Source organism: Pristis pectinata, chromosome 12 (assembly GCF_009764475.1).
Source record: "Pristis pectinata isolate sPriPec2 chromosome 12, sPriPec2.1.pri, whole genome shotgun sequence".
NCBI lineage: Eukaryota > Metazoa > Chordata > Chondrichthyes > Rhinopristiformes > Pristidae > Pristis > Pristis pectinata.
In genome coordinates, this window is record NC_067416.1 from 23,155,516 (window position 1) to 23,177,470 (window position 21,955).

Genomic DNA, 21,955 nt, shown 5'->3' on the forward strand with positions numbered 1-21,955 from the left:
CCTGAGGTAGCAGGTATATATATAAAGAAAGATTGTGTAGACTAGGCCTATAGTCTTTAGAAGAATGGAAGGTGAATTGAAACATGAAAAATTCTTAAAGAGCTTGACAGGTTGGATACCGAAAGATCTTTATTCCCTGGCTGAGGAATCCTGAACCAGATGTCATAATCTCAATTAAGTCTTGGGTTATTTAGGATTGAAACAGGAAGAAAGTTGTTTCTGGTGTTTGGAATTCTCTTCTTTAGAGGGTTGTGGAGGGTCAGTCATTGGTTGATAGATTTCTGGATAATAGAGGAATTGAGGGATAACATGATACAATAGTAAAATGTTGTTGAGGTAGGATGTGAGCCATGGTTGAGTGGACTTGATGGGAATGGCCTCCTCTGCTCCTGTTTGTTATCTTTGTATGCTTATTGCAAGTGATGTGGAGTAAAAGATTAAGGAAGCTATCCTACAACTGTACAACCTAGGATTTTGATGAGACCACACCTGCAATTTATTTATTTAAGGACAACCTTGAAGCTAGTGCAGAAAATATTCAGTAGATTGACACTTTGGATTCTTTTATGGAGATTAGAAAAATGAGAAGTCATCTCATTGAAACTTTTAAAATTCAGATGGAAATTGACAGAGTTTGCCTGTATGATGATGATTTTCTTGGTGAGGTGTCAAGAGCTAAGGGGAATAGTCTCTAATTGTGGAGTGTGATGTAAGGTCTAAAACTGAAATGAGTTGAAATTTGTTTTCAGATGGTTGTGAATCTTTGGAATTTTCTACTCCAGAGAGCTGGAGTTACAGAACTATTAAGTATATTCAAAAGTGAGAAATATTTGGACTACAGAGAGAAGATTTGGGGATCAGCCAGCATGTTGGATTTGAGGTCAAAGTTAGAACAACCTTGGTATTAAATGATGGAGTAGGCTTGAGTGGGTCTGTGGAGTTCTCATGCTTCTACTATTATGTTCTTAAATTCTTCAAGACTATGAGAGGTTAACATGGCACAATCCAGATACAGTTTTCTGCATGTGCCAAACTTCAAATTTTCTACCATAATTGCAGTAGCTCTTCAGGAACAAATTAAAATGACTTTCGCTTCTGCTGCTTACTGTTTAAAGAAATTGGAAGTGCAGATCTTGAAACTGATGGTGACCTTCCTCAATACAGATAACAGCACCATTTTAAGATTTTGTTTTAATGACGAAAAAAAAGAATAATGAAAGTGGATGGCTTAGACTATTGGCTATTTATATTTAGTTCCAAAAAAGTATAATAGTACTCATTGTACATAACATTTTATCTGAAAAAGATTTAGGATCTTGTTTTCATTGAAAACCATGGTAAATGAAAGGGATAGATTTTAGTGGTAATATAAGGAGCTCTTTCTAAACTAATTGATTTTGTATTAAATCAGAATTATCCATTGAAAGATATTTTTAGTTAAAATTTTAACTCTAAAACTGTATACATTCCTGTTGCTTGAAAAATGTCATTTCGCTTCAATGTTTGACAGTAAAACAAATTTGGAATAAAGATGTTTTGCTTATTAATCCTATAATTGGTGACAATGGATACTATAATCTCAAACTGTGTTGAAAAATGAAATCTTATTGTGTTCTTTTCAGGGTTTATGTTTGCTTTTATCTTCTGTAATCAAACAAATGAATTACTTTCTGGTATATCCCAATTCTAATTGAATAGTTTAGCCATGACATTGGTGGGTTTCTGGTGTTTGTTTAGTTTGAATTGATGGGTACTAAATGATAGTGTTAATAAATCTGTCTATGCAGGCAAAGTATTAACCGTTTCATCATTTTGGTGCATTGGATAAGCAGCTTTTCCACAATGAATGTGTTTAGCCATTGGATAGGCAGAATTCTGTGACTATTTGATCTAAATTTGAACCATTATTAAATTACCCAAAGTACTGGGGCAGAGCCAACAGTTCTGCACCAAACTGCATTGCCACCACCTCCCCGCTCCCAAGCGAACAAAGTTCGGAACTCAGCAGAACTGTGGAAGTCCTAAACTTGTTGACTGAACTGCCCTTTGATTCCCTGGCTATGCCCCCTTGTTACAATTCCTTAGCACCTAGTAAGGAAATTTGGTCACTGAACTTGTGCCAGATTAGACCTATGAAATAGCTGGCTACTGTCTACTATTTACGCACATTCTCCTCAATAGAGAGGAAAGGCTGTGAGAGATAAAGATTGCTACAAAGTCATTAATTAATGTTTCTTGTTAATTAATTGAGCTTGCTTTAACGTTTTTATGTAATTTGAATTTTTAATAATTTTTGACTTTTTAAAATTATTTAACTTCTGATAGTCTTTAAATGTTTTCAAATATTATGGATATTCAATAGCATTCAAACTATAAGACAGATTTCACAGTTGGTAAAGACTAGGTGCTTTGTTGTTTGTTTTTTCCATTGTTTCACAGGTAGAGTTTCTTCTGGCTTCCCTCATTATGTTGCACAGCACCTTCCATTTTGGCAGGTCCAACCAGCAAATTGACATTAAGGAATCTACAAACATCTGTTTTCTGTACCTACCCATATTGTATTGCGCTACATACATCTGGCATAATTCTTTCGTTTCATCAAACCTTCACCCTAACACTACCCATAATTAAATTAATGGAGCATAAACTGTATCCAGTCATTAATGAATACAGCAAAACATTTTATGTTATTACTACTACCTTGAAAAATGCTTTAAAAATGTAAGGGAGAATTTATTTTTAGTCAGATTTTCATAAGTCAGGTCATTGTAACCTGAGGAGCTCCTGTATATAATCTACAAGGTGCAGAGTTAGCTCCTTTGGAGTGACTTTTATTTTGAAAATACTTCAGCTATTTTACAATTTAGAATGCAATAGAAGTGTGTTTCAGCTGAAGTGCTTGATACTTTTGGACAGGTGAAAAAACTTGTGCAATGCCTTGGAATAAAAAGATTCAATGCTGAAAATGCTCATCAGGCCCGGCAGCACCTTTGGAAAATGTTAATGTTTCAGATTGATCACCTTTCATCTGACATGAAAACAAAGGTTAAAATCAAACATATTTTAAGTCAAACAGTGGAAAGAAGAAATGAAGTGTCTTTGATAAAGTAGAGACCTAGGAGAGAATAAATAATACAAGTGTGATGATGGCATTGAGAAAGGTTGGTACCAGTTCATTAATTGCAGAAGATTTGTCTGGTGGAGATTTGAACAGAAAGGGATGAATGAAAACAGGAAGAGAGAAGAAAGGGAAAACTGGAGAAGCAAAACATTACAGATGCTGGAAATGTTCTGGAGGTAATCGGTGGATCAGAAAGTGCCAAAAACACTCAGCAGGTCAGGCAGCAAAAGAAAGAGAAGCAGTTAATGTTTCAAGTCCAAGATGCTTTGTCAGAACAGGGGGAAAAAGAGCAAGCAGTTTGTTCTCTCCACCCTTCCCATCTTCTAAGAGAATATCTGTGTAACCAAAAAGAATATCTCTTATTGTGTCACCAAATGAGCTCATGTAGCAGGTATCTGTGTAATTTGTGGAACATAGCCAACAGACAAGGCTTATAACATAAAAAGAAAAACTGAACTGAAATGATGGCATGCAGAGATGGCTAGTTCGAGTACAGATAGATAGAAAGAGCAAGTTCCTAAAGATGGAGATTTCAGTATTCAGTCTGGAAGGCTGTAACGTGCCCAGAAGGAAGATGAGGTGTAGATCATCAAGCTTTGATTGGGCCTAGTTGTAACAGTGCAACAGACCACAGATAAGTCTGAGTCGGAGTGGAGGGTGAGTTAACTTGTAAGGGAATCTGAAGTTCAGAGTCACTCCTGTTGACGCTGTGGGTTAGGCAGCGTCAGTGGGGAAAGAAACTAGTTGTTCTGATACAAATTTGAAAGGATGGTTAATCTGAAATTGGTTAACTTTAATATTTAGCCATGAGGATTGCCAGTTGCCTGGTTGGAAGATGAGAGGCTCTTGATCAATCTTGTATTAGGCTTATTTGGAAAAAGACACAACTGTCGAGTGGAGTGGAACAGTGATGTGCTAACTTATTGGTACTACAATAATTTAGCTATTTGCCAGAAGTGTAAGTTTGCAGGGTGTCATTTGTCATATCTTGCCGATTTGAGTAATTTCCCAGAGCAATAATTTGATTACAGTTCCATGGGTTACAACGATACTTACCAGTCAATTATAATGACGTACTTTATCAGATACCTCTGGAAGTTCTCAAATAAAAAAATCAATTTATGTTCCAATGTCTAGTTATGTCTTCAAATAAATTCAGTTGTTTGTTAGGCAGTATCTATCCCTCTCTAATGTATGCTGACCACCTCCAATAACTTGACTTTTTTTTCATAATATTGCTATTTCCAGGCTCTCCTTTCATCCATGTTGCTTACAGTGCTCCCTGTTTTTTATGTCACCATCTGTTCACTTGATCCTGTTTTGACTAAACCTTTGACCACATCTCTCTGCCCGATGTTCGCTGATATTGTTAATGACTCCTCATTGGTTGTTGCTGGTAGATTTAAAAGAAAAAGGCATAGTCTTTTTGAAGAAAACACGTTTAACCACTAAATTTGCAAATTACAGTCGCCAATCCAATTATCATTCTGATCCAAAATCTTTAGAACTTCTTATCACTTTACAAATGCGTCCCAATTTTTCTGACAGTTATTTATTTGAATCCATCCACACAGGTTATAGGTCCAGCGACAGAAATGTAGCTACTTTTAGCAAAGATACAAATAGCCTTGATCATGGTCAGTTATTCCTCTCTGTCCTGCTTCACCTGCCCACAGTCTTCAGCGTAGTTGACTTTAGATTCTTTCCACAGGACTGTTCAACTCAGTGGGGCTGCTCTTGTTTTGATTTATCCTTATCTATGGAATCATAAGTAGAGAATTGGCTGCAATGGCTTTTCTTCTCAGTCCTGTACCATTATCGCTCGAACCTCTTGATAATATCTATCAGGAATGTACAGCTTTCATTTGTATGCTGATGACTTGGCTCTTTACGATCATTTTTCTTGAACGTTACATGGTCTCAGATTTGTCACTGCCTGCCAGCCAATAAATGGATGAGCAGAAATTTCTACAAATGAATGGGAAGGCTGAACACATTTTCTTTGGTCTCCGCTGCAAGCTCAGCTTCCTGGTCACCATTCCCATTCTGGGCAATATTCTGCAGCTGTGTCAGGCCATTTGAAAGCGCAGAGCTAAAGTACAATCCATAATCAGTAAAGAGTGATGATTGCTACCTCCATGATATTGCCTGATTTCTCTTCTTTCCTCAGCTCATTTGTTGAAATCTTCATTCGTGTCCTTGTTGCCTTAAGGATTGACTATTCTAATACTTTTCACCCTGTCTAAACCTGTGCTTAATGGAAAACCTGCTGGAGGGAGTATTTTGTATTCTCTCAAATTCCTACTTATCCCAAGCTTGCTGACATATGCTAGCTTCCACTCTAGTAAAGATGGTTTTAAAACCTGCATCCTTGTTTACAAGTCTACACTGCTTCTATGGTGTCTTCTAGATCTCTGAACTCTTCTAATTCTGGCCTATTGTGCATTCTTGATTTAAAAAAAAATCACTCCTGTGCTTTTTGTGCCCTTGACCCAATACTGTAGAATTCCCTTCCTAAACCCTTCTCTCTTTATTTCTCTTTCTAAGATGCACCTTTCCCCATTGACCAAGTCTTCAGTCATTTGTCACAATGTCCCTTTACGTGGGTTGTAAAAACTTTCATCAGATTTTGATTTGGTAATCTCTTATTGAATGTCTTGACATCTTTTCATTACAATAGAGATTCTATGTTAGTGCAAATTGTTATTAGTGATGGTCTGATATTTTTCAACAATAGGGTAAGTTTTATTGTGGATTAATCATGTATAATTTTTGCATGGGCGTTGAATGAGATTAAATATTTGTATCATTTGTTCAGTGTGATTTGTAACTTTTAAACTTGGTCTCAAGTCATCTTTAAGTGTAGAAATATTGATTAAAATGTGTTAGTTGTAGTGTACAGTAGAAATTTCAGCTTGAATGCAGAAATTCATCTAAACCAGAGCCAATTTAGTATTTTTGAATAACAGGTGAAAATAAATACAAGATAGTTTCCTAAATCCCTAATTAAAATGAGAAATAAATCATAGACATAATTGGAATAGCCTGGATATTGAGGGGGGAGAAAAAGCTTAACTGAATGTCAGTAAATGTCCTTCTCGTGAATCAAATACAAGTATTCTACAATTCATTCTGTTTGCATATGAAGTGAGGAAATGATTTTGCATTATAAATTGAGATAATATAATTGACTTGAAATTACTATTCACATTTCAATGTTATTTGCAATTTTTTTATATACTAGTCATCTGGGTGTCATTTTGATTCATGATTCATGTCCTTGAAGGATGGCGACTTGAACTTGAGAATGAAGTGTATTGATGCAGTAGATAAAAAAAATCTTCAGTTTTAGCTGAAAAATGAAGGTCCTTGTTAATATTCCCTGTATTGTAAGATTTGTTTCTCTCTGTGTCATTTCCAAGAACATTCCTTTTTTGATGAAAAGGATTATTCAAGTTCATGTAGCTAGTTTTCAAGGTTTTACTGGTTTCATGTAGGGATGAAGATGGCTTCATAATCCTGATGAAGACATCATGGTAAGACTTGAAAATGAGATTGTTTGTTACTTCAGCTGCATGAAACAGTCCAGAATGCACAGTTTCAGTTATAATGCAGTAGATTTATAATAGCGGTGGGAACAAGAGATCCTTGTTATGTTTTTGCACCCTTTTTATTTTCCTATTACAGTTCAGTGTGTTAACTTTATCCTTTACACAGTGAAGTAAATTCTACATCTTTTGGTATAGGTTAATTAAAGTGTCTACTGGAAAAAAAATCATTTGGAAAAGCTTCACCATTGCGTACGTTGTTAGCATAATGTTATTGAATGAAAGGCATGCATCAGATCGGTCCTCCACACAGGGTACTCCACACATTCAAATACTGTTGTTCCTTCAGCACGTATGATTGAATAAATGTACATAGCAAGATTTCGTAAATAGTAAATTTCATTTAATCTGTTTTTGGGTTGAGGGAGGAGTGTGGGCCATGCCTCAATATTTATTTGAAGATTAATGCCTCTAATACTTGGTACATCACTCAACTATTAGTCTGGACCATGTCAAGATCCTGGAGTGCATCTTGAACTGACAGCTTTAAAGGATGCTGAGCATGATGTCAACCAAACTGTGCAGTGTGATTTCCCCCCCCCCCCCCCCCCCCCCCCCCCCCCCCTGTATTTAGCAAAGTATATAATACTAACATAATGATTGTTATCTAATTATAATTCCTAATTGATTGCAAGTTTATGGCTTTTTTTCCTAGGAGAGTAATTCTCATGCATATTTTCTGTTGAAAAATATATAATGACAAACAGAAAAATAGTTGAAAGAATGGGAAACTTGAAGCAGTGGGGCAATTGATCCCACTTCTTGATAATTTTGTTCAAGATTAGGATCAGGGTGTCACAGTGGCACAACTGCAAAGTTGCTACTTCATAGCTCCAGTGACCTGGGTTCAATCATGACCCTAGCTGCAGTCTCTGTGGAGTTTGCACCTTCACCCAGTGACGATGTGGGTATCCTCCAAGTGCTCTGGCTTCCTCCCACACCTCAAATATGTGCAGGTTGGTTGGCCACTGTAAGGTGACCCTAGTGTGTAGGTGAGTGGTAGTGGAGCAGGGGGAATTGGTACGAACACGAGAGAATAAAATGTGATGAGTGTATCATTAGCGTATAGGGATGCTTGGCTTGGACTTGATGGACCAAAGTGCCTATTTCTGTGCTTTATAGCCACAGCAAAACCATGAACAACAAGCATGTTTGGTGAAATTATTTTTTCAGTAGACCAAAATACACTCATCTGAAACAAATGTACTTGTTGATGTTGTTTTGCAATCTTACTCCCCTGAAGAAAGAGCTTATAAAATTGCCACAGAATTCTACTTAGACTATCAGTCACTTTCTTGAGGTCTGAAGCTGAACTGCAGAATTAATTTCCATTTAATTGTTCATTTTTTTAGTCCTGCCCATAGTCCTTTTCACTTCTCTTTCTCCTTTTTATTCTTTCCCTGCTCTACCATATTATTGGTATTTTTTATGCAAATGTTGAATCTTTAAAACATTTTTGCATTCGTAATATCACAAATAAAAAAATGTGTAATTCTGTTTTTAGCAAACTAACACTTAAATATTCATCATTCACTGATTTTGTTTTTAATTTTAGCAATATACAATTATGACTCCAGAGAGGAAATGGAACTTTCTCTGCAGATTGGTGATACAGTACACATATTGGAAACCTATGAAGGCAAGTACAAATATTTTGCGAACCCTACTGCGGTGATTAAAATTGAAGGTGTCATTTATTTTTTGTATTTTTGTAGTGATTGAGATAATGATAGCATCTTAAAAAGATAACATTCATGTTTAATCTTTTAGCCACCCTTTATGTTAAGATGATGTTATCAGTGATCTGTAATATAATAGCTCAAAGCAAGAGATTGCCAACTTAGAATTCCGGAAAGGACAGACACTCCTTTGTGGCGTAATGAACTGAGGTCAAGCTCCTTCTCGAATGCAGAGTCACCATGGCAGGTCTTGGACATTTTGTATTGATTTTCCACAGAATGTTTTGGTTGGAGGTGTGTGGGAAAGGAATGAAATAGGATGCTTTCACCAAATTTAAGTCTCAGTTTTAGTCTCAATACTTTTTGCTCAACTCCATCACTATTTCATTGGGGACTAAAGATGTTACATATCTCTATATGTTGTGAACCTCAAAGGATGGGTACTGGATCTCTTTGTATTTGGTTATTCACCACTCAGTGGTTTAAAAAAAAATCAAAATTCTTTTTCATCATTGTTTAAACATCAGATGCATGTAGATGTGCAATAGTCTGGATAATTATTCTGATTTCTAACTTTCTAAACTCGATTTAATGAACATTTAATGGACCCTGGTATCTCTAAATGAAAAGTCGAGCTTTTTGGTGAAAGAATAGAAGCATTTACTTAAATGCTTGTGGTGTAGATGAGCTTATTGATGTTGAAATTTGTACAAAACAAATTATCTGAAAAATATTAAATTGGGATAAATTTTGAAATTGCCATTTGGACGAAAATTAGAATTTTTGGATCAGTTGCCGTTTGTAAAAGTCTCCTGTATTTCTTTTAGGTTCATGGAAGGGAAAATCTCGCGGTACATGTTTTTAACTGCATCTTAGTATTTGTGCTATTTCTTCAGACTTCTCCCATTTTATGCTGGTTTTTTCCCATTACACTGCCTTCCACTCTCGTCTCAGAATTCAGTTCTCACTTCTGTCTGCTGTAAAGTAAAATAGTGCCACGAGGTCAATTTGCTAAAATGCGTTTATTAGCAGTGCACCGCTAAGGAGAGGTCTCTTCAGCACTCGTTAAGAGTCACTTCCCAAGGTCTCTCCGTACAAAGGAGCAGACAGAAATTTATACAGATATTGTCACGCGCTTTTTTTGCATGCAGCGCCGCAAGTTTCGGTCAAGCCACAGAGATCCCGAGACAGACATCACACCTGTTGTCCAGCATAATTGAGTTATAATCAAGAAATTCAAAGACAGGTATCATCCCTCATTGGTTGGGACAAGCTTCCCACTCGTTGTTTATTGCACCCAGTACTCCTATTGTCCAGCATAATGGGACTGAAACCAATGTTCCGGACAAAGTAATTAACACCTCATCCATTGAGTCAGCGCAGCTTGCGTGCTCTTGCTTGTGAGGTATTTTTTCTATCAGCTATAGGTATGGTGACAGTTTTTAACCCTTTACTTCCTCATTCCCTTGTGGCAACTTACCTTACCGGTATCGAACCAGCTCCTGAGATCGCGAGCGTCGTCGGAGGCCCCGACCCAAGATAGTGCGGGGCCGTCTTTGTTCTCTATCGTTGGGCTAGGAAAGCCTGCGCGCGGGAAGGTCAGGTGACCTGCACGTGACGTCAGCATGGGAACTGAAGCGTGGGAAGAGTTTTGGGATTAAAAGGCACATCGCGCCCGTCGATCAATCGACTTTTGACTCCAAGCAACAGACTCCATGTCTTTATTCTATAGTAGTGTAGCTAGCCGCTACATTGGTGACCGCGATGGGTCCAAACGTTTTTGGACCCACGATGTCTGCTGAACAAGAGGTACAGGCAGTAGCCCTTAAACTGCCCACCTTTTGGACCCTCCGGCCACGTGTCTGGCTCAACCAGGCCAAGGCCCAGTTCCAGATTCGCCAGATCACCAGGGACGACACCAAGTACTACTACGTGGTGAGTGCCCTCGACCAAGACACCGCAGCCCGGGTCGAGGACTTCATCCAGGCGCCCCTGGAGGAGGAGAAGTCTGACCCTCCTCCTTGAGACTTCTGGCCTTTCCCGACGCGAACGGGCCTCCCGCCTCCTCCACCTCGATGGTTTGGGTGACAGATCCCCCTCTGTGCTCATGAACGAGATGTTGGCCCTGGCAGACGGCCACAAACCCTGCCTGATGTTTGAGCAGGCCTTTCTAGAGCAGTTACCCGAAGACATCCACCTGCTCCTGGCGGATGCCGACTTCAGCGACCCCTGGAAGGTGGCCGCCCGTGCTGATGTCCTTTGGTGGGCGAAGGAGAGTGGGGCGTCTGTCGAGCACATTGCCACACCACGTACCCAGGGGCCCAGCAGGCCAGACCTGGCAATTGACCGCACCCCACCCGCCACCAGGTCTGAGACACCAACCGACCAATGGTGTTTCTGCCACCAGTGGTGGGGCGCAGACGTCCACAGGTGCCGGCCACCATGCAGGTTTCCGGGAAATGCCAGGGCCAGCCGCCGCTGATGGCTACAGCGGCTGGCCACCTGGATAGCCTCTTGCATGTGTGGGGCAGGTGTTCTGGCTGTCGTTTCCTGGTAGATACCGGGGCCGAGGTCAGCTTCATGCCTCCCAACAGCCACAAGACTCACAACCGCACACCAGGACCCGCCCTCAGAGCCACCAACGGCAGCGCCATCCAGACCTTCGGCACCCGTTCGGTGCAACTCCAGTTCAGCACCAGCAACTTTACCTGGAAATTCACCCTGGCTGCTGTTGCACAACACTCCTCGGGGCAGATATCCTTTGCGCCGACAGTCTGCTGGTTGACCTGCGGGGTAAGTGTTTGGTACATGCCAGGAACTTCCAAACGTTCTCGTTGGGTGAGGCCAAGCTACTGGCTCCACACCTCAACTCCGTCACCATGTCGACCAATGAGTTCGCCAGGGTCCTGGCAGAGTTCCCGTCTGTACTAACACCCCAGTTCTCCACCACCTTGCCCAAGCACGGCGTCCAGCATCACATCCCCACCCAGGGTCCACCCCTCCACGCCCGCGCTCGACGGCTACCCCCGGACAATCTCCGCCTTGCGAAGGAGGAACTCAAGAAGATGGAGGAGTTGGGGATCATCCGCAGGTCAGACAGCCCATGGGCCTCTCCGCTGCACGTGGTCCCCAAGGGAGCCGGAGGCTGGCGACCCTGTGGCGATTACCGACGCCTGAACAACATAACTAACCTGGACCGGTACCCGTGCCGCATATTCAGGACTTTGCTGCCAATCTGCACGGGCGGTCCATTTTTTCCAAGGTCGACCTCGTCTGCGGCTATCACCAGATCATGGTGCATCCAACCGACATTCCAAAGATAGCGCTGATCACACCTTTTGGCCTCCTTGAATTTGTCCGGATGCCCTTTGGCCTCAAGAATGCTGCTCAGTCCTTCTAACGACTGATGGATGCAGTCGGGCGCGACCTTGACTTCATCTTCATATACCTCGACGACATCTTGATCGCCAGCAGCAGCCGCCAGGAACTTCTCACGCACCTCTGCCAACTCTGTTCTCGCCTGAGGAATTTCGGCCTGACCATCAACCCAGCCAAATGCCAGTTCGGGCTCAAGACAATCGATTTCCTGGGCCATTGGATCGACAAACACAGTGCCTCGCCCCCTGTCTGCAAAGGTCGATGCCATCCCCCACTTCGCCAGACCCACCTCCATCAAGGGCCTGCAGGAATTTCTTGGTATGGTAAACTTTTATCACCGGTTCATACTATCCGCAGCCTGCATCATGCGCCCGTCGTTTGCTCTCCTGTCAGGTGGAAGCAAGAACATCGTTTGGTCAGAGGAGGCTGACACTGCGTTCGTCAAGACCAAGCAGGCCTTGGCGGATGCGGTCATGTTGGTGCATCCTTGTACGGACGTCCCAACTGCCCTCACAGTCGACGCCTGCAGCACAGCAGTTGGAGGCATTCTAGAGCAGCTCATTGAAGGGTGTTGCAACCGCTGGTGTTCTTCAGCAGACACCCTCGACCACCAGAGCTCAAATATAGCGCCTTCGACCGCTAGCTTTTGGCATCGTACCTGGCCATCAGACACTTCCAATCAAGAGGGCAGGCTGTTTACAGCTTTCACCGACCACAAACCGTTGACCTTCGCTTTCAACGATGTCTCAGATCCCTGGTCAGCACGGCAGCAGCGGCACTTGTCGTACATCTCAGAGCACACCACTGACGTCCGCCATCTGTCCGGGAAGAAGAATGTGGTTGCGGATGCACTTTCACGGCCCACCATCCAAGTTTTGTCCCATGGGGTGGATTTCGGCGCCTTGGCGGAGGCACAACAAACGGACATGGAGATGCCCAGCTATCGCACCGCAGTCTTGAGCCTGCAACTGCAAGACCTACTGGTAGGCCTTGGTGAGCGCACCCTGCTCTGCGATATCTCCACCGGTAAATCCCGCCCCATCGTTCCAGCTGCCTGGCGTTGATGGGTGTTTGATTCCATCCACGACCTGGCACACCCATTCATCCGGACTACTGTCCGGATGGTGTCCGACAAGTTTGTGTGGCATAGCCTGCGTAAACAGGTTTCCGAATGGGCCCGGTCCTGCACACACTGCCAGACCTCGAAAGTACAGCAGCATGTCAAGGCTCCCCTGCAGGATTTTCAATCTACCAGCCGGAGGTTCGACCATATCCATGTCGACCTTGTCGGTCCCCTTCCAGTCTCCCGAGGAGCGCGGTACCTCCTCACGATTGTCGACCGCTTTACCCACTGGCCCGAAGCCATTCCCCTCGCAGACACCTCCACCCAGTCCTGCGCACAGGCCCTTTTGTCAACTTGGCTGGCCCGTTTCGGTGTCCCGGCCCATATCACTTCAGACAGGGGAGCTCAATTCACCTCCGGCCTGTGGTCTGCCATCGCTGACTTGTGGGGTTCCCAGATCCACCGCACCACCGCCTATCATCTGCAATCCAATGGGCTGGTGGAGAGGTTCCATTGACACCTGAAGTCGGCACTCGTGGCCCCGCCTTAAGGGGCCCAACTGGGTGGACGAACTCCCCTGGGTCCTGCTGGGGATATGTACCGCGCCAAAAGAGGACCTGCATGCCTCGTCCGTGGAGATGGTCTACGGAATGCCCTTGGTTGTCCTGGGCGAGTTCCTACCAGCCCCTCGGGGGCCAGAGGAAGAACCTGCAGCGATGCTCGACTGGTTGCACGAGCAGCTTGGCAACCTGGCCCTGATACCCACCTCACGACACGGACAGGCCCTGACCTGTATGCCGACATCCCTCCGAGACTGTAAGTTTGTGTTTGTCAGGAGGGGAGCGCTCCGAACGCCGCTGCAGCAGCCGTACGAAGGGCTATTCCGGGTAATGGGTCTACGTTTGTGCTGGACATTGGGGGGCACAAGGAGGTTTTTACAATTGACCGGCTGAAGCCGGCTCATTTAGACCTGGACCAACCGGTAGTGGTCCAGCGAGCGCGATGCAGGGGCAGGCCACCCAAGTCATGGTTTATTTAATTTTGGCTTTCGCGACGGTATTGCTGATTCTGGGGTGGGGTGGGGGGTGGTTATGTGGCGACTCACCTTATCGTTATCGAACCGGCTCCCGAGATCGCAAGCGTCATCGGAGGCCCTGACCCAAGATGGCACGGGGTCCTCTTTCCTCTCCATTGTTGGGCGAGGAAAGCCCGCGTGCGGGAAGGTCAGGTGATCTGCGCATGACGTCAGCACGGGAACTGAAGTGCAGGAAGAGTTTCGGGATTAAAAAGCGCACTGCGCCTGTCGAGCAATCGACTTCTGACTCCAAGCAACAGACTCGATGTCTTTATTCTATAGTAGTGTAGCTAGCCACGACACCCTCCTTTTTATCATTACATGATAACCTAGAGTGGCGCCGAGAACGGGGCCGAGAGTTTATTAATAAGGACCTTGCAACAGGTATTTAGACAGGCCAGCACTACACAGCATACTAATATAATAACGATTAGCCCCACTGCTCCATGCAGCAGGTATGGTGCCCACGATCCTCCTAGTAGCCACCCCAACCAACCTGTCTCTACTGTAAGTCCCTGCCTAAAGCTATCTACTTGCTTCTGAATGTCCTGGGGAATGTTGTAGGACTAATCTCTTACATTGGTGGCACATTTGTCCCCTACTATGGCACATACTCCTCCTTGCTGAGCCAACTGGTAGTCCACAGCATACCGGGTCTGCTGGGCATAAAGTCGAAGCTCTGCCAGTTCCCGGTTCACTGCCTCCAGGCCCTTCTTAGTACTGTTTCCCAGCGCAGCCAGTCCACAAATAAGGTAGTTCTGGTTTTTTGCGGTTATAGTTCCTGCCGAACCCCCCCAGAGAGAGAGTACTCAGAAACCCATAGCCTAACGACGATAAGGGAGATCCCAACGTAATAGGATCCCTCCAGTCCTCACAGAACTCCTCACTAACTGACCGCACCACAAGTCGTCTTCGGACATGAGCCTTCTGGGGGCAGAGGACCGTGACCGGCCCGATCGTTCCCATTGCAAACCAGGCTGGCAGAGTGGGGGTGGCAGTAGTGTAAGTACCATTAAAGAGGAACACATATCTTTCCTTAGCCCGGTAACAGGTTACATTATCCGATTGCTGTGGACTGGGCATCTGAGAATACCAAGAGATTCCAACAACATTTCTCCCATGCTCTCTTAGGTAATTCTCCCTGGTTAGCCATTCCAAAGAGACATTAGACAATTTCATGTGGGTCCTGTTCCCTTCCCCACAAACCCATCGCTCCCCTGCAAGTAACGTAACACACCTAGTGGCAGTGCACTCACACCTAAACCATCCCCCCTTAAATCCACATTTTCTCTCTGTACAAGTAGTGGTGGCATGTGATAACGTATACTGTACGATCGCTATCCCACAACCCCATCCTTTACCGGTGAAGCAGCGGGAGAAGGACTGGTGGTTGGTTGTGCTGCTAGGACCTGTTACTGTTCTTTGCAAGCATTTTCCCGGCAGCACCCTCCCGTAAGTTCCCGTCTGCCCAATACACTTTGTTTTTGAGTGTTCGTACTTTAAGAGGGCCCTGGGGCTCCAGCTTGGTGTGGCTACAAAAAGGCCTTCCACTGATTCTGCTAAGGGGTAGCAAATGGTACGATTCCCATGTAGCTGCAAATGTACTTTGTAAAACAAATTATCCTCTAATGCCCACGCAAGAGTACTAGTAATGGTAAGGAGTCCGAATCTAAGAAATATCATCTTTCTTCCGGCGGCCATCGTTTACAGTCACTCAGATGAATCCAGCACTCCTGGCCCTGTACTTTCACGGCTGTAGGAGTTTGGAGTAGTATCTGGAAGTGGCCCTTCCACCGAGGTCCGAGTTTAGGGTGCTCCTAATCTCGTATCAGTACCGAATCTCCGATTTCCAGGTCAGGCAGTTCCGCATTCTGTCCTAGTGGTTTAAAGACACTCTCCACCTGTGAATGAAAAAAACTTTAGAGAGGATGTAAGTTGTCTGAAATACCTTTGTAGTTCATCCCCCATGATATTAAGGTCAACCTGGGTGGGGGGCTGGGTGTCAGCGTCCCATGGGGTTCTTCCCAGACGTCCATAGATGGTTTCGGCAGCCGACACCCTGGTGACCGAGTGGGGGGTAATTCTCATGTGGTATAATGCTAAGGGGAGAACCTTCAGCCAATTTAGATCCGTCTCTGATACTAATTTAGTTAGTTTATTCTTTAGGGTGCCGTTAGCTCGTTCTACTATACCTGCTGCCTGAGGGTGGTAGGTGCAGTGGAACTGCTGTTCGATATGCAGTGCCTCGCACAATTCCTTATTTATTTTCCCTATGAAGTGTGGACCATTGTCTGAACTTATCTGTCGGGGTACCCCAAACCTTGGTATAACCTCTGTAAGCAATAACTTTACCACTGTTGAGGCCTTACATCGTTGGTGGTTGGAAAAGCTTCAATCCAACTACTAAATACATCAACAAAAACGAGACAGTACTTATAACAATGTACACCCGGTAATTCAATAAAGTTGAGTTGTATACGTTCAAAAGGACCAACTGGCAAGGGAGTTTTTCCTGGGGTGCACCTCGCCCCTTTCCCAGCATTGGTTTGTTGGTATATCAAACACGATCGTATTTTGCCTTGTGCTGCTTCCTCCAATCTGGGGTGCCACCAGGTACGTAGTAAAATGTTACTCATTTCCTCCTTGCCAAGGTGGGTGTCAGAATGTAGGCAGTCAATAAGCATTGGTAACAAAGAATCAGGTATACATACTTGACCGACTGGAGTAATCCAGAGGCTGTGTGGCACAGAGTACGTACACCCGTGTGCCTTCCACATTTGTTTTCCCGAGTCAGGGGCGTCCCCCTGTAAGTGCTGCACAGTGACCATGTTTGGAGTGCCCTGCGTTGTTATCTTTGGCTTACGAGCAACTGCCTGTTTTTCTGCAGTCGAAACGATCTTAGACCCTTGGTGTGCTGCCAATGTAGCCTCTGCGTCTGCCCTGTTATTGTCCTGTGTTACTAGGGAGGCATCTGAAAGGTGAGCGGAGCATTTAATGATAGCCAATTTGTTAGGGAGGAGGATGGCCTGGAGGAGGTTCTTTACATAAGCCGCATTCTGCATGGGGCTACCTGTAGAGGTCAAAAATCCCCTGTGTGCCCAGAGTTGGCCAAAATCATGGGCAACTCCAAAAGCATAGCGGGAATCAGTGAAGATGTTAGCTACTTTGTCCTTGGCTAAAATACAAGCTCTGGTCAGGGCAAAGAGTTCTGCTTTTTGGGCAGAGACTGGGGGCTGCAAAGATGCAGACTCCACAACATGGGAGTCGTTTACTATTGCATAGCAGCAAAGGTGGGTTCCCTGTTTGGAAACGGAGGAACAACTGTCGACATACAGGTTTAAGTCTGCTGACTGGAAGGCCTTATCTGAAAGGCCCGGACGGGGTGTAGTCAAAAAGTGGCTACACATTAAACAGTCATGTGGTGGATCTGCAAGATCCTCTGGTGGGGCCTCTAGAAAGGTGGCAGGGTTAATGGTGGTGCAGTAGGCAAAAGTGAGGAGTGGGTTATACAGGAGCGCTACCTCATATCTGTTTAAGCGGGCCCTGGGTAAGGTGTTGCGTCTGATGAGAGATTAGGAGTGCCGTTACGGTATGGGAGGAATAAACAACTACTGACTGTTGCAGGGTTGTATTGGAGGCTGCTGTTACTAGGGAATAGATGGCTGGAAGCATCTGTGAGCATGGCGGGAGCCCCCTGGCAACTGGGTCCAGCCGATTGGAGTAATATTTCACCGGTCTTTTTCTATCCCCATGGGTTTGAGTAAGGAATGCTGTAGCGCAGTCCTCCAGAACATTCACAAAAAGCTGAAATCGGCGGTCGTATAGATTGCGTCCCAGCACCGGGGCACCGGCAAATGTCTGTTTAACCTTATCAAAGGCCTCTTTTTGTTCCTCCATAAGTTCAAAAGGTCCCATGGACTGGCTTGAAGCCAGGGGTGTGAGGTGCTTAGTAAGGAGGGCCACGTTAGGTAGCCACTGCCTGCAGAAATTTACTAAACCTAACAAGGCGCGCATACCCTTCGGGGTAGCAATGATAGGTGCAAATACGTTCAGTAGTGAGCCGCCGCTCAGTAACACTTAAGAGGGTGCCCAGAATTTTCACCTGACGCTGGGTTCGTTTTACTTTCTGTGGAGGTATTACGTACCCCCAAGAGTGGAGTGCGTTAAGTAGTCTATTGGTGTCCACAATGTTGGCGGGCTCTGAGGGGCTTGCCAATAAAAGGTGATCGACATACTGGACAATGGTGGATTTGTCAGAAAGTTGCAACCCTTGGAGTTGTTCATGCAAAACTTGGGAGAAAATAGTCGAGAGTGGGAGACACGTCCTGGTGTATTGCTGACCTTGGAAGGTGAAAGCAAACAGGTACTGAGAGTCGGGAGATGAGTGGAATTGCAAAAAATTCATGCTGGAGGTCCACAATAGTAAAAATACAGGAGTCGGCAGGGATGCTGCTGAGAATGGTGGCTGGGTTTGGGACCACGGGATGTAGTGGCTCCACTATCTCATTGACCTTACACAGGTCTAGTACGAGGTGCCGTTCTGTCTGTCTGGCTTTGGGGATGGGTAAAATGGGGGTGTTGCAAGGTGATGGGCAAGGAATCAGAATGCCCTGTTTGCAGAATGAATCTATTAAATGGGTTATTCCGTCAACTGCCTCTCTCCGAAGGGGGTACTGTGGGACGGAAGGCAGTTGTGCTCCCGGTCTTACACGGATTTGGACTGGGTCACTGGGGTGAATCCTACCTCAGCTTTCGACACGGCCCATAAATCGGGGGTTGACTCATCCGAAGGTGGGGCTGATGGTGGCATAAACAGCCTGTCATTGAGAAAGGGGTGAGGTAATAAGTCAGGGTCCCTTGTGGCAGTATCTGGGGAATCCCGTAAGGGCCTGTGTCTGCCTGTGCCTCAAGCCAGTGGGCTAGGAATCCCAGCTCCTTCGGTTTATGACCCTCATTAACTGATAGGGTAATGTGAGGGGACATCAAGCCTGACTGATTCCACAATTCATTAGGCACGAACTAAAAGTGCTGCCCCCTCCTTACCCACTACTTCCCCTAAAATAGTGACAGTGGCCATGCTACCCAGGAAGGGAGCATACAACCCTTCTAGCTCTCTTGAGACCCCTGTGGGGTCATAAGCTAGCGTCACATGTGGGTCAGGGGTTTTCAAGGGTGGGTCAAAATCTCCGTTCATGAAATCCACCGTCCACCACTGAGGAGGCTGGTGAATCCAGTGGATCCTATGGGGCTTAGGGCCAGTAATGGTAATTCCTTCATCCAGGCATTGTATTTTGAGTCGGAGGGAGCAGAGCAGGTCCCTCCCAGCCAAGTTAACCCCTAGGTCTGGGGTTACTGCGAATTGGATCAGACATTCCCGATCTCCAAATTTCACTTGTTAATGTTCAGTTAAGGGGTAGGATCTTTCCTGTCCCTCCAGCCCGCTCGATGGAACTGAGGCAGTGGATGGTTTAAAATCATGCTGGGCGATACAAGGAGCTTCGAGGGTCGAGGTATTTTCCTCCATGTCTATCATAAAGCGGATCGGCTTTCCCTCAACTAAGAAATTGACGATGGGTTCATCGTCTGGGTTATTGGTGAGGGTAGGGTACGTGCAATGGCTACGGGTTGTTAGTTGAAAAAGGTTGTTGTCTACTGGGGGGGGTTGAGTCTGCTGATGGCAGTAGTGGGGGCAGTCTCGCCGCCAATGGTCAGGTGCCCCACAAAGGTAGCATCCTGTCGACCTGACGCTCGCCATTGCGGGTTGCTGGGGTCCCCTGGGTCCTGGGTAATTACGAGGGGGTGGTGGTAGCTCACGAGGGGGTGGTGGTGGCTCACAAGGGGGTCCGTACGCTGGGGCTCTTGCATCATTGGGGTACAGTGGATATCCTTTACTAGGCTGGACAACCCCTCCTGGAACGCAAAACTGCCATTCCATTTGATATCCCATATTATCGGAGTAGGGAGGTCAGGGCCGAGGGGGTCTCTGGACCATTTCCTGTTTTACCCTTGTGGCTTTTGAATCGCGCCTGTTACTCCAGAAGTGGACTAGGGCCCTCCTCATGGCTTGTCATGTGTGGTCAGGCCAATTCATGTTAATAGTGCGGATAGCTGATACCACTCCCTCAGGAATACATTGTAATAGGAGGGCGTTAAACTGGGGGGAGGCATTGCCTCTGTTGTAGGCATCGTCCCCCGCATAGGTACCGTAAAGTGAACAGAAATGGTCCCAAAAATCTGGGCCGTCCTCACCCTGTTTCGGTCGGCATTCGAAAACCTTAGTTATGTCAATAGGTTGTTGGAGGGTTTTGCGAAGGGCAGTTCTAATGGTGGTTACCTAGTCCTGTGGCTGGACGGCTGCCTGAAAGGCTGTCCAGTCCGCATAGTTTCTCAGGTGTTCTTTCCACCTTTCCGCCTCAATAGTTGTAAGGGCCATGCACCAAAGACTGGAAAGGTCTTGGGGGGTGGCCTGGTACATCTGAATTGTTCCGATCACACAATCTATGAAATCCTCCAGGTTGGTTTTATGGTTGGGCGCCTGACTCATGATTAGTCACATCTCCTGAGGCTTCCAAGGGGTGTAGATTTGGATCGTAGGATTAGCACTCGCTTGGGTTGGATCGGGATTGGGAACACTCCTGTTGGGGAATTGTTTTTTTAACCTTGGCTCCCTTTACCTTATTCAACATAGGTGGTGGGCCGGGATCTTTAGGGTCATCATAATCAGGGGTAGAAATCAGAGTCATAATTGGTGTCTGTCTGAGAATCTACTAAAGGTCTGTCCCCTACCCAAAAGTTCCGTCGCTTGTCTGTGGCCTTAGAGCCATTCGTATGCGGGCTTTCTCTCCGTCTAAGCTGATTCTGGTTCGGGACGCAATAGGGCCATGGAATTCTCCTTGGGGCGGGACTTGACTAGCAGTCAGTGGTGAGAACAGAACGGTTTGCGGACTAGTTGCATTATATGGGGGTGGCAGTGAAATGGGGGGTAGGTAGGGGCTGTGGGTCGGACCATCCAATCCTCCTCATTTTCGTCCGTATCATTACTTTGGAACAACGGGCACGCCAGACATGTCGGGAGGTACCTCCACTTTATCCTTATTTCTTTTATTTTTATTCCTACGTTTTTCCTTATTCTCCTGATCTACTCCTCCTCTCTCCCTTCTGTTCCTCTCAGCATCATGGTCTCCGCACTGAGACTTCAGGACTTCCCAACTCTTAGGATTTCCCTTTTCATCACACACACTAATCCCCCTTCTGTGTGCATTATATTCCCAACTATTCTGTTTAGATTTATTTGTTAGGTCTTCGGCCGTTTTTCTCCAAGTAGACATTAATATTTTCTATTTTTCCCCCGTATTGCGCTCCCAAATCGCCCTTTCTGCTTTTAGGCACTTATCCACATCCCAAGTTCCCCCCAATGGCCATATTTCATTTCCCAATTTTTTTTATTGAGGCATACCAATAATTTACAGAAGTTACATAGTGGGGTATTGGATTCAGACTTATCAAGAGTTTGTCCCATTTTGTTTCCTTCCCGATTGTACAGTACAAATCGCTGCGATTATCTATAAGATCGGTCTCTTTCCTTCACCCACTTCAGTTTCCTGTCCTTCCTGTGGGGGATTTCCCCTCTTAAGAACCTGTCTAAGGCAGGGTAGTAGTACCGGCGAACCGATCTCAAAACTTAGAGCTCAAAACCTTGAAATTCACAAACTTAAAACCTAAACCTGGGGACTCGAACCCCAAACCTGAAACTGGAGACTTGAACCCCAAACGTGAAACTAATGAAACTGGGGACTCGAACCCCGAACACGAAATTAACTTAACTGGGGACTCAAACCCCTCTTACCTGTGGCACTCGGACAGGTTCGCGAGGAGTCCGTCAGAGGATATTTGACAAGTGAAGGGATCGATCAGGTGTCTGATTCCCTGAGAGGGATCAAGGTGAATCGTACCTTGTTGGCCCTTCCGTCTCAGGTAGTTGTTATCCCCGTCGATCACTCATGCTGCTTCCGAAACCTTGTCTTGGACTCC

At 45.2% G+C, this 21,955-nt stretch overlaps 1 protein-coding gene across 1 annotated transcript in view; it reads left to right on the forward strand.

The window, feature by feature from the left end:
- Window positions 1–21,955, forward strand: part of dock1 (dedicator of cytokinesis 1) — a 432,222-nt gene that overhangs the window by 38,632 nt on the left and 371,635 nt on the right. The window contains exon 2 of the mRNA XM_052026984.1: window positions 8,285–8,368. Coding sequence (XP_051882944.1) covers window positions 8,285–8,368 — 84 coding nt within the window. The remainder of the gene's footprint in view (window positions 1–8,284; window positions 8,369–21,955) is intronic.